Source organism: Anguilla anguilla, chromosome 19, assembly GCF_013347855.1.
Source record: "Anguilla anguilla isolate fAngAng1 chromosome 19, fAngAng1.pri, whole genome shotgun sequence".
Taxonomy (NCBI): domain Eukaryota; kingdom Metazoa; phylum Chordata; class Actinopteri; order Anguilliformes; family Anguillidae; genus Anguilla; species Anguilla anguilla.
The window spans coordinates 2,459,965-2,473,342 of NC_049219.1; the positions used below are offsets into that span (position 1 = coordinate 2,459,965).

The following is a 13,378-nucleotide window of genomic DNA, read 5'->3' on the forward strand; positions in this document are numbered from 1 at the left end:
GCATGTAAGCGTGCGTTTGTGCGTATGCGCATCTCTGTGTGTGCGTGTGCATGTATGCGTGTAAGCGTGCGTTTCTGAGGGATTGGTTATGCTGGCTCAGTGAGGGATTGCTAGAATGTAGACATTTAGCAGAAACTTGTCCAGAGCAACTTCAACACACGACCTACATTTTTTATATATACTGCTTTCCAGAATTATTTTTACACTTGATAAAAGTGAAACAAAAACAAAGAAGGCTCTATAAATAAGCAAGCAATGAGCTATATATATATCATGTTTAAAAATGGGGATATTTTCTTCAAAATAATAATTAATAATATTTATATTATTATTTTGAAGAAAATACCCCCCTTTTTAAACATGTTATACACATAGTTCATTGAGCTCATTGCTTGCTTATTTATAGAGCCTTCTTTGTTCACTTTTATCAAGTGTAAAATAATTCTGGAAGGGAGTATATATAAAAAATGTACACCCTTATAATTTTTAATCCATCAAAATCTACATGTTTTTTCAGGTTGGCAAATTCCATGATCACTAAAATTAACTCACCAAACAGAATTTCTGAAAGAAGTGTGCCGTTTTTGTTGAAGCTAAGGACGAATGTGGATTGATTACAGACCAAAGTCTTCAAATCTAACATGAGCCGCGATCTCAATATCAACAGGCTTCTGGGAAGGATTGCCAGAAATTAGCTTCTAATTAGGGCAATAAAAACATAAGCCTGGAGTTGCCAAACAGCATTTGGTATCTACTGAGTGTTACGGTCAGATAAGACTAAAATTCAGCTTTTGACCACGCATTATCGCATTTGGGTTAGAAGGATCCTTTAAGAATTCTGCATGGCGACATGCCCTCCGATTCAATTAAACACATCGCCAGATTTACGGCATATGAAAGGACTCAATGTGTAATTTGTAACTATTTTGCTTTTATATTTACCTGACACGTGCATTCTGTGTTGCCCTACTAGTTAGCATATCTTCAACACAATAGGATGCTTGCAAACAATAAGGGTTATAACCTAAATGTATTGCCGCGTTTAATGTCCACAAAAACCAACAGAGCCTGAGTGAAAAACTAGAGAAGGATATATGATTAAGTTGAGAATAGGATGAAACATTCAGCATGCACTACCATGGGAAAATGTCCTGTTTGTTCAAATGTTTTTTTTTTTAACCTAACGCAGAGATTCTGACGAATTGTCGTTTCACTCATCTTACTTTTTTAACTGAGTAAAAAGGGTGGTCAATATTTTAATTGAAAGGTGTAGCTAATTGTCTAATTACTCGGTCTGATTTTAGAATCAGAGGGTTTGCAGAGAATACGCCCAATATCAGTATTAGTATTTCTAATGTGTTGCGAAATTATATCGACAGCTGAATGTTTTGTTTCGTTTCGCTCATATCGCTTTCTCACAGAGGGACAGTAGTTCAACTATTCTCTGAAAATGTACATATGCTAATTTTCTGTGGGTTTATATATTAAATAAATACGTCCTCGTAATACGCGCTCCACTAATGCAATCTACATCTGTACATTTGCAGGTTTGCCTCCGCGTTTATTCTCTCATTACTGATAGCACTGCAGCTTTCTTCTTCTTTGGGTGAGTACATATTTGTTTGTTTATTTATTTAATTGGTTATTTGTTTATTTTTGCATGACTCGTTTACATGAACCAGTTTCAGTGAATCACAGTGGCGGTACAATTAGAATTATATTTTAATTTACAGCTGTAGTGGAGTGAATCAGCTGGTGTTGGCAACGCGTAAGGGAAACGTCATTTTGGCTTTAAATTGCTGTGGCTTGAATGGCCTTATGCATGTGTAGCCTATAGGTAACGTTTACCTTTTGTTTTTAAAATTCATTAATGGGTGTGTCCATTCAGTTAGGCCTATAGACCTGAATGCATAGTCACACGAATGCGTCCAACTTTGCCATTTTCAGGAAGCTGCAGCAGTCCTGTCTTCTCTGTCTGTTGGGTTCTAAACGTCAGCGCCTCCGCGAAGAGGTATTAAGTTCAGAATATCAGAACCATCGGTTCATAACTTCTCAAAGCACATTTACTTGAAACCTATGCACCTCGTACGGTGACATTTTTCTCAATCCTTATCAGACCAGATACCAAGATATGGCTGGACAGCAATGAACTTACACCCATAGGAAGTAAAGGCAAACTTGTGTCGTTGATGGTAACGACACTGGATGTACACACATTACGCGCGGACTATGAAGGAATCTCCCATGTGTGGAACTTTTCAGTTGTTTCCGGTAAGTGTGAAATTCAGTTGTTCACACGTTTGTGACTTTGACTTTGAAGCTGAATTGGAGATGAAAACGGAAATCCATAATTGGATTGGTAAATTGGATTTATAAGTGTATCGCTGTTTTGGCGATGCTTTTTAGGTCCATGTACGATCCGTGTACTTTTTGGCCAATCTCTTTCAAGAATATAATTTTTTGTTAAACACATAATTACAGAAACTGACATGGTCATTAATTGTAATTCGAAGCTAATTGACCGTTTACAAATGTATGGTTGACCTGCAGTCCACCAATTCCTGTTTACGAATTTCCTCTGCCGAGTCCGACGTCTAGCTCCGACAATGTCTCCAACATTGTTGCTGACGGGGGCGATGTAGATGGATCCAATGCTGAACATGCTTTTCTCATCAGATTCCATCAATGTGAGCAGTGCGCACAGAACTGCGTATCTCCCCCCCAGCAGAAGTGGGGTGAGTGTTACTGACCTTTCAATCTAGCTCATGACTGTTGTCATGGTCAATAATAGAAACTGCTAGACATATGTTTTCCAAAATATGGTCCATTACCTCGGTCTTGTGGCAGATTGATGGCTCTCTTAAATTATGCTGCAGGCCACTTAATTTGAACAATTACTTCTATAAAGATGGGAACTGGACTTGCAACCCAAAGGTTACTGGTTAAATTCCCAGGTAGGGTGCTGCTGCCTTGTTCTATTCTCCACAAGTGGGTGAGTGCATGTGTGGGGTATGCCAAGAGAACAGTACAGGCCTGTATGCATGACCCCTACAATGAGGGCGTCCAGTGGCCCTGTTATGCTGTGGGGCGCAATTTCATGGTATGGTCTGGGTCCGCTTGTCCCCTAAGAGGGAACGATCACTGCAAATCAATACAAAGTTATTTTGAGTGATCACCTTTATCCTATGATGAAACATTTCTATCCCGAGCTTGAGGGGTCACTGAACGGTTTGAGTATGAAAATGATGTGAATCATATGGTATGGCCTTTGCAGTCACCAGATCTCAGCTGGTGAATGTGGGGCTTTATTTTGACACAGGGGAAACCTGTCATGGTCCTGTGTTCTTGTCTGCGTTTCCCCTGTTGGGCCGTCAGATGGCGGCACTTCTGTTTTGTGTCCTGCTCCCCCTGTGTTAATTGTATGATTGTTTTCAATTGTCTCATTATTGGTTCTTGATTGTCTCGTTTTCCCTTCCCTCTCTGTGGCCTGATTGTTCATGGTGCCCTCCTGTGTCTCGTCAGTGTCTGTTCTATTTAAGTTTCCCCCTCCCTTGACTCAGGTGCTGGATCCTTGTGGTAATGTCAGATTGTTTGTGCGTAAGCCTCTGCCCCATGTGTTCCTGCCCATGTCTTGGTTTTCTAGTGTTTTTTTGGAGTTTCTGCATTTCCTTTGTTCCTGTGTTTGTTTCCTACGTATGTTTGCGCCGACCGTATGTACCTGCCTGTGTTTGTGACCTGTTTGTGTTTGTTTGACTGACTTGTACTCTGTCCTGCCTGTGTTTTTGAGTTCCAGTTGTTTCATTAGATATTTTTTGAGTTTGTGTTTTTGCCCTTCGTGGCCTCCTCTGTTCCCTACTTGTTTGCCTGTCGTGTTAGTAAAGTCTTTGTTAATTTTCCCTTTTGAGTTTGTTTTTTTCCCCTCTACGTTTGGGTCCCCCCTACCCGTACCGTGACAAAACCAGAATGTTTAGCACTGTGGACCCTCTCATGGTTTGTGCTTTTGAATTGGAGCCATTTCAAATTTCTCATCTCAAGATGTCTGAATGAACATGGAAACTATTGAAAAGTAAAACTGAAAAGTTTAGTGCTGTCGTCACTTTTCTCAAGTGCCTGTTTTCCCTTTTGCAGTCTAACAGAAGGGAGTTGATAATGTGGTTAATCGGACCCCTAAATTCTCCATTAGAATGGCTAATTGGGCATCTTCAATTTCTCTTTCACAACAGGAAGCTCTCAAGGCATTCCAGCCAAATGAAGTGTTTCCCTGTGAAAACGACACTCATTATCTCTACCAAAAGGAGGACTTTATCATTGCACTTGGTATGCCTCCCTCTTTACACTTATGGACATCAACAGAAACTGAACTTGACCAGATAAGGTTTTCAAAGATCTGAACATTTTAACACATTCCAAATTGTTTTCATTGCAACAGCATTTAAATCTAACATTCTGAGAATTCTTTTTAAATTCACTTTTCCACCAGTATGTTCCTCTATATTTTACTACAATTAAAATTTAGCAGTTTTACTGCTATTTCCAAGAGATTTAAATGGTGAAATGATGCCCCCATATAAGGAAATTGAGGGTGTTCACTTGGTAGAGTCATAAAGCTCCTTCACGAGCGTACAAGTTTAGGGATATTTGTGATTTATAAATATAATCTGCATGTGTGATTAAAAACTTCATTTCTAAGCAAATTGTGCAAAATGTACAAATGGTTGTACAATATAATTAAATCCACGCGAACTCTATGCATCAGGCCCCAGAACTTCCGCTTTCCTTATGTAATTTACCAGAATATTTCTATTTTTACTAAGAATATAATTTAAGGGTATTAAATTATTTGCCAAATACATGGGACTTTTTGCACATAACTTCAAAGCTCAGAATCATTTTGTTAAATGGTCCTCATCAGTGTAAAAAGTAGTTTAATTGGATAGCTACATACATACTGATAATTAAATTGTTTCCATATGGACAATTGAAATGATCACTATACAAATTAAGAGTTTCTTTTTATTTATTTACAAGTTTAACAGTTATCGGAATGTGTATATCTTTTTGAATGCAGTTCAACAGGTGTTATACTGTATCAGAAAACCAGTATTGCTATGATAAATACTAATGAATTTGATGTTAACTCTACATTTAACTTAAAAGCTTAGATTCAGGTTGCTGTTTAGATGTGTAATAGATGGAGTGATAGGTCTACATATTAAATATAATATCAGAATGCTTTTGTATATTTGAATAGTTTGTTAACAGTGTATGACGCCTGAAATGAACATTGCCTCATTTCAGGTTTCCAGAATTCTAGCTTTTTACTAACATTATCTTTTTATGGCTTAATAGATTAGATGTTGGCTTACTGTTCTCCATTAACAGTAGCTCGTCTATGGAAACTGGTGTCTTTGAAGGCTCCATCAGCAGTGCAGCTTGGCATAAATGACCTCCTGGGTTACAATGCCAGTTTCTCAAGCACACCCTGCTCTCCCCAGGCCACACCCACCGCTTTCCACTGAGGGCGGAGTCTCGGGGTGCCTCCACGCTATTGGTCTCCTGGCGAGGGAGCCCCCATGTCCCCCCCGACCCCCTGCACAGAGTGGCGCTGTACCGGCCGGACCTGGACGGCCTGGCGGTCCTGTGCAACGAGACCACGCGCAGGGGGCACTATCGATTCGCTGGCCTGGACGGCTGCCGGAGCTACGTGGCGTGTGTGGAGATGGCGCTCGGCCCCGCGGTCCTGTGCCTCACCGCGCTCACCGGTAAGAGAACTGGGAATCGAAAAGACCTTTTCACCGTAATTTTAAAAAATTAAAAAATACACTAATTTGTTAAACTAAAATGCTTACCGCACTGCAGACATGATCTTGGTGAAGCCTAGATAAAGAGTATTACACTACATGCCTCATTATCCATATCTCTTCAAGCGATAGATGGCCTAATGTAACAGTCTTCATCAATTTTTTTGACAGACTGCCCGATTTACGCCTCAAATTGCTCATTTACGAAACAAAAGGAACCAGCAGGGTGAACGGAGATATCCAAATTAAATTCATTTAAGATTCTTCTTGCAAATCTTTGAGCATATGGAACATACAAAATGTTTCTATGGGTTCTTAGGTGAATATGTGGTCGTTTAACATTTAAAAGACCGTGTTTTTATTATTTCCGTTACTTCCCACAACAACCTTCATGCATATTATGAAACAATAGGCTATGTTGCAAAACTTTTCTTGAAATACAGTACACAGCTGGTTCAGTTCCAACAGTTGTATTTCTGAAGTATAGTGTTTTTGTAATATAGGCAATAAGAGATAATAGCACACGTGAAACGCATTGCTTTATTTGACCACTGCCCAGTGGCAGAGCTTGAGTATTAGGACAGGGGGTGCAGAGCCACTTTAGGGGGCCCCATGACCCAATTATTTCAGAAATATCGCTGTGACTGAAGGAATGCGCACCTGTATCTGCATATCACACTTTGTTTGTTACAGAAATGTAGCTCATGGGCTCTGACCACAGTAATCGCGCAGCAAGGCTGTATCACAAACACGGTTAGGCTAACAAAAAAACATCTGACGCACCAAATTATAGGTATCACCCTATGGGGGCTCAGGAGGTAAGAGTGGTTGCCTGACAGTTGGAGGGTTGCCGGTTCGATCCCTGCCGTGATTGGTACCTTGCATGGCAGCCTTTCACCGTTGGTGTGAGTGTGTGTGTGTGAATGGGTGAATGACAGGCATCAATTGTAAAGCGCTTTGGATAAAAGCATTGTATAAATGCAGTCCATTTACCATTTACCATTTACCCGTAGTCCTTTTAATGGTTTAAGATGTAGAACCCTGCAAAGGTGGCCACAGTTTTTGTTTGTTTAATCACCCTAGTTACCGTGTTCATACTCAAAACAGACAGGGTGATTGATTTCTGAAGGAATTGTGCTGTTTGCACTTTTAGATGAATTTTTAGATGCGACCCCTACATTTAGGTGAGGGAACAACAGGCGCACAATTGTAAAGCATCATGCAAAATGCATCCATATCTGTGCTGCACTGGCCTTTAATTGACCTGCCAGTTTGGGGTCTTTCCGTTTGAACTGTACAGGCCTAATAAAAATAAATTGGAACTGGTAATGTTGGTCTGACCCAGCCGGCAACCAGTTAGCAAAAACATGTTGCCAAAACTTCTTGTTTGCGATGGAAATGTCAAAGTTATACCACAAGGAGGTTCTCCCGAGCTACTAGAATAGTATGCTACAGCCAGAAACGTTCTGTCACGCGTGTCTTAATTACGGTGGAAAGATTAGACTTGATAGTTCATACTTGTTTATGATAGTTAATACATGCCAGCTAGCTTACTAATAAAAACATTTCTCATTTTTTGAGTTGGGTGAACGTATGAATGTTAAACAAACAAACTCAATAATATATACTAAGGCTGCATTCACACCAGGCAATGCAGGAAAAACGGCAGTCCTCCCATTCATTTGAATCGGGGTAGTGCACTTAGGCTGCGGGGTGGGGACCGCATTGGGTGCTGAAAAAAACATAGTGGCCTGGGGGAAGAAGTAGAACCAGAATCAACTTTTGCCGTAACGCAACCCGACGTCACGCTGCGGTGGCCAATCACGCAAGTTGTTAAAATTACCATGTAGCATTCCGCTGTTTACTGAGCAACTGTCAGATGAATTACTGACGGAATTCTTTTCCTAAGATTTGATTTTATGATCGTCATCATGATTTGACAGTGCCGGGTAGTGGGACAAGTAGCACCAGTAGGTATATATGTGCGCCAGCAGGTATATGTGAGCACCAGTAGATTCATGTAAGAAACCCCTCAGATACTCCATACAGCATGTGGAGGTCACCAACTGTAAGAAACCCATCCACAAACCAAACAGTGGAAGTATCTGAGTGGTGAAGGAACGTGTGTAGTCTTGCTGGAATGGGGTTCATTTAATGTAATCTTGATTATCTGACTCCAAAATAGTGTTTTCACCTTTCCTCTGATGCTAACAGTAATGCATGGCCAGAAGAAACTGCTTTCCACCAGTAGTGTGCCTCTATACTGATCGCTGTCTAAAACATGGTAGAGGCAGACATGTCTCTGGCTTGTGTAGCCTGCATAAATACAATTGAGTATGAACTGTTACAACACTAGTGTATAGGCTAGTAACTACGAGGTGCTGGTATCCTCAGTTCTATGTGTATGTTAGGACCTTAAACTGCTAGGTGTACAGTGGTAAGAGTCAATGAAGAATGGCAGGTTAAAATGAATGCAGTTTATTGTTCAGTGTGTTCAGTAATAATAATAATGGTGCAAAATGTGAGTGGTGAAATGGCTGTACACATTTGCATATGCGCAGGAGACAAGTTTAGACGAGTCTCCCTGAACCATATATACAGAAAGATCAAAGCAAAACACCAAGTCATGAAATAGACACAATCAGGACCAAACAGTACAGATCAATGATCCTGCTTGTGCTATCTCTGTAAGCTTATCACACCGGGTTAACCTTGGTATCTGGCTGGCCACTGACCCATTTGTATCAAGATCTTTAGTCAGCACCCCACCACCAAAGACACCAACTTGTTTCCCATGTTATCAGGTTTCTACTGTAACGATACAAAACTTGATCACATTGTATTATGGAGAACCTAAGGTTCACATAATGCTGATCCAGTAGGGTATTTTGCTACTGAGCGCTGTATCTATCTAATTTGCTGACTCCTTTCTTTTGGAGGTCTGATAAGTAGCACACTTCTGTGAACTGCCCTATTGCCATATGAGCACCAGCAGGTTCATTAGCATTGTGCAATTACTGTAGCCGAACATGCATAGGCTCATGGGTTAGCCTGTTTGTGTGAATGATCACATTGTAAAGCTTGGCTGTACTGGTGCGTGCTCAGAGTGCCGTGTTAAGTTCCCTGTGTGAATGCCCAGATCCTGACGTGCCCAGGAACTTCAGGGTGACCGCTTGGGACAGCAACAGCGTGACCGTGGGATGGGACTGCCCCCCGAGCGACCCCGCCTCGGGCCTCACCGCCTTCCTGCTAACGGTCTTCCACGTGGACGGCTCTGGCCACGTCCTGGAGGAGAGGAGCTTCAGACACATGCTGGGCAGCCCGGTGTTTACCGTGGGCAGCTTGCCTCCCTGTAGCAGGGTGCAGCTGGGGCTTCAGGTGGTGTGCCAGTCTGTGGGCCAGTCTGTGGGCCAGTCCCGCCTCAGCAGGATGGTCCTCAGCGATGGAAACTCTGGTATAGCTACAGAGCGCCTGTGTCTGGCACCCACACCATATGACCAAAAGTATCTGGACACCCCTTGTTCTGGGACTGTTCTTCATGGTTTGGGCTAGGCCCAGTGACAGCAAATCTTAATGCTACAGCATACAATCACATTCTGGATGATTCTATGCTTTCCCAACGGTTTGAGAATGGTGTGGATGAACTTGACTGGCCTGCACAGAAACCTGACTGCAAGTCCATCCAACACCTTTGGGATTGGAAAGCCAACTGTGAGCCAGACCTAATGGCCCAATCAGTGCAAATCCCTGCAGCAGTGCTCCGATATCTTGAATAGGGCCTTCCCAGAAGAGTGGAAGTTGTTATAGCAACAAAGCGTGGGCCAACTCCATATTAACATCAATTATTTTGGATAAGATGTTGAATGTCAGGTGTCCACATACTTTTGGCCATGTATTGGTTGTGTCGTGTACAATACAGTTTAGGCCAAAAGCATTAGGCCATCTGTGGGTTTAAAAAAAAGGTAGGGAGGAATTCAGTTAATTTATGGACATTTATTGAATAACGAACCAAAGTACAGACATTTTTCAATTTCTACCTACAATAACACAACAAGTTTTACTTAAAACAACTTTGAAAACAACTTTTCTCAAAATAACCTCCTTTGGCTTTAATTACAGTTAAAGAAATTATTGGAGGTCTATCTAATCTTTTTGGAGGCAGAGGAGTAAAATTGTTAAATTGACTGAAATCTTATCGATGCGTTTTTTTTAAACTACAGGTAGCCTAATACCCTTTGGCTTGTAGTGTAAGTGAATTTGGCACTAAAGTTGTAAGAAATATGGCAAAGGAGGAGCAAGTTAAGCTTAGATTTGCAGAGCCAAGTAAATATGCTGTATATACTGTATATATATATATGCCTTTTACCAAACTTTCTTGGTCCAGTATTGATGGTGCTTGGCCCACTGGAGTCTTTTCTTGTTAATAGTGTGCAGCAAGGGCTTTTTTGCAGATACACAACATTTTAGGCCAGCAGATCATAGCCACTGTTTCACTGGAAAAACTGGTGTCTCTCTTGTTGCATTGAGCTTTTCCTGTAGTTGTGGTGCAGTTTTACTTTGCTATTATGGTGTGACATGGTGTAGTGGGTGCGGCTTGTGACTGTTGGTATTTTCGGGACCAGAGACGAGCAGTGCACAGCGTAAAGTGCATAACACACCTGCCAACACAGCGGGTTATACTGAATATACTATCAGTGGGTGTGGTGCAGCTACATTATCGGCCAGTTTTAATTTCCTGTTAAACCTGTAGCTGGCTAGCTTAAATGATCTATGCTACAACTGATAAATTATGACAACAGTATCATGTTTTATTAAACAAAATTGAACCGAAGAAGATCATACAATACCAGTGATCCCCGTTCACTAAAGTAAAATCTCTCTGTGTTGCTCCCGTGGAAAAGAAAGAAAGATAACACACAAGTCCATCATTCACAACAATGGCACAGCTTAACTGAACTGTGCGGGATTGGAGTGGTGGTTTGCAACATATTTTAAATACACACATTTTGATGATTCGTCTCCTGATTCCAAATCAGCATAGGTTTGACTTACTCACGGACATTGCTAAGCAAGGAAGCAAGCCTATCTCCACACGGCAAGGCTGTCACAAATGCCTATAGAATATATACACTATATATCTACCTATAGAATGTTTAAATGTCCAGTCCAGAGACTGGGTAACCCGGCATGGGAAGCTACAGATACCACAGCACATTCAGCACTTACTGAGTAAATAATACCAGAGCGAACAGATTAAAGAAAAAGACGCCTATACACTACAATCCCGCAGTTAGTCTTAATACGCTTTAAAAACTGCAGTTAGATGTATGGTGCAGTCCTACATTGATGCATTCTTTTATCTAGCCCCAAGGTAGAGGCTAGTGGAAAAAACATCTATGGTTTTCCTGTCAACTTAATGTACTTGTAGGTTTTTTGGATTTTTCACTAGATGTTGCTGTCAGTGCTGGATTGCCAAGCTCCTGCCAAAGGAAATTGTGTGATTTTGTTTTTAAGTGTGTCCCTGGCACATGACCTGGCACATGATGGAATGTGCTGGATTAAGAGTTTGTGTGTCAATCTCTCCTCTAATTTTGAACAGTAAATCGACTTCATCACTTCCAACACATCTAACAGGGGAATGCTAATATTGTCTTGGATATTACTGTTTGAAAGCTTTGCCTGATGCAAGAGTTTTGTTTATTTTTTGTCCCCTAGCAAACTCTGAAATCATAAACCTACACCAGTCCTCCTTTGGCTCCCACAACTATACGGTGAGCTGGTCTGTGCAGAACATCTCCTCCATCTCCAGCTTTAAGGTGTACCACCAGGGGGAGCTCCAGAGCTCCACGCTCCTCACCTGGCACACGGTGACAGGCCTGCTTCCCTGCCACCAGTACAGCTGCAGGGTGGAGGCCCTGTGTGGGGACAGCACGGTCATGAGTGTTAGCACCATCCAGACAAAAACAGGTGGGCCAATAGCATTGGGGGGCGGGGCTGTGTGGGGGAGGGGCCTGGCTGTTTGGGGGAGAGGCCTGGCTGTTTTGCAGAGGGGATTGACTGTGTGGGGGAGGGGCCTGGCTGTGTGGGGGAGGGGCCTGTATGTGTGGAGGAGGGGACCGATTGTTTGGGGGAGAAGCCTTGCTGTTTTGGGGAGGGGTCGGGCTGTGTGGGGGAGGGACCTGGCTGTGAGGGGGAGAGGTCTGTTAAAAAATGGGCTACAGTCAACTTTATGAAAAGGATGATCATCTGAATCCAGTGATTTGACAGGTGATAATTATGGTCCAGCTGACTTCCTCTGCTTTACCAGTTCAGAGATGCAAATGACAGATAGTGGTGTGACAGCCACACCACATCAGTAGGTTGAATGGGTGGAAAACCTACACTTGTGGGTGAATGCACTTCTGTGGTGGCCTTAATTATCTATTGATCAAACACTTGTTGACTCTTATTGGAGAGATGTCAAATTGTCAGTCTCACAGAAGAACAGAAGAATTGTCTATTTCAAACTCATTAATGCTGGTCTCAAATATTTTTGGAATTTGGCGCAATGTATGTTTAAATAAATAATGTAAAATGTTTATTGCTCATGAACTGTTCTAGATGAAAACTGAACATTTTGTTGAACTTTTTCTCCATTTCTCCTAATTTTGTTGTTGGTAAACTGCAGGTTGGAAAAATATTTTGGTCTTTCCACATGCCCTTTCTCTTCGGTGAGGCACCGTCAAATTCCACCCCACACCGTTCTGCGCCCTTTAGCAACCAACTCCAAGCTTGCGTTAGGCCAGGATAAGCCCAAAGTCATTTAGGAAGGAGCTCTGGTGAAGTGTTGGAGACCCTGATGAATGTTTGCTGGTTTGCTCTGTCCACAGGCCCTGGTGAAGTGTTGGATCTCAGATTTATGCAGAAGGACTCGATAGCCCAGTGGAGCGGCAGGTCTGGGGTGGGCGTGGCCTTCTTGTAACGCCTCTCTGAGAGGGGCGGCCCGAGCGTCCGGAAGGGGAGGCAGGCAGGCCCCCCCCTGCCTCTGCCGGGCCTGAGGCCTGGCTCCCCGTATGACCTGGAGGTGGTGCCAGAGTGCGAGGGTGGCGAGCGTGGAGCTCCAGCTGTGCTCTACTTCATCCCAGAGGAAGTTCCTGGCAGTGCCCCCAATGATGCCCCTGGAGACATCCTGCTACCCAGAGTTGTTGACTCTGCCGACCAAATAACAGATCGCCTCGGTCAGTGTTAAAGCAGGCTGGTACTGACAGACCTCCTCAGTCAGTGTTAAAGCAGGCTGGTACTGACAGACCGCCTCTTTGTTTTGAAGTTGGCCTGAATTATCTTATTAAAGGCTTGCGTATGTGGTTGCATACACAGGTGCAAAAATTTGACATTTATTCATAACCACGGACTCTGGTCAGGCCCACGGTAGGTCTGTGTCCTGAAGGCTGGTAACATGGGCTGGTTGCAGAAAGCTTTCATTCAGACACATTTTTACATCAGTGTTTGTGCCCCTAACCCCCCAACTGTAGGACTGCAGGTTCATCTCCCCAGCCATGAAATGTTCCTTGTTGTGCCATGGACAATGCCGCCATCGC

The 13,378-nt window shown here is 42.6% G+C and overlaps 1 protein-coding gene across 2 annotated transcripts in view; it reads left to right on the forward strand.

The window, feature by feature from the left end:
* Positions 1 to 1,357: 1,357 nt before the first annotated feature.
* Positions 1,358 to 13,378, forward strand: part of LOC118218904 — a 284,420-nt gene continuing 272,399 nt past the window's right edge. Inside the window, exons 1-4 of one of the 2 annotated variants that reach the window (XM_035401651.1) lie at positions 1,358 to 1,452; positions 1,548 to 1,606; positions 1,948 to 2,011; positions 2,117 to 2,271. In XM_035401651.1, the coding sequence (XP_035257542.1) occupies positions 1,451 to 1,452; positions 1,548 to 1,606; positions 1,948 to 2,011; positions 2,117 to 2,271 (280 nt within the window). In that variant the 5' untranslated portion in view covers positions 1,358 to 1,450. Of the gene's footprint in view, positions 1,453 to 1,547; positions 1,607 to 1,733; positions 1,838 to 1,947; positions 2,012 to 2,116; positions 2,272 to 13,378 lie in introns of those variants that run through there. The other variant, XM_035401654.1, reaches the window with a different exon arrangement.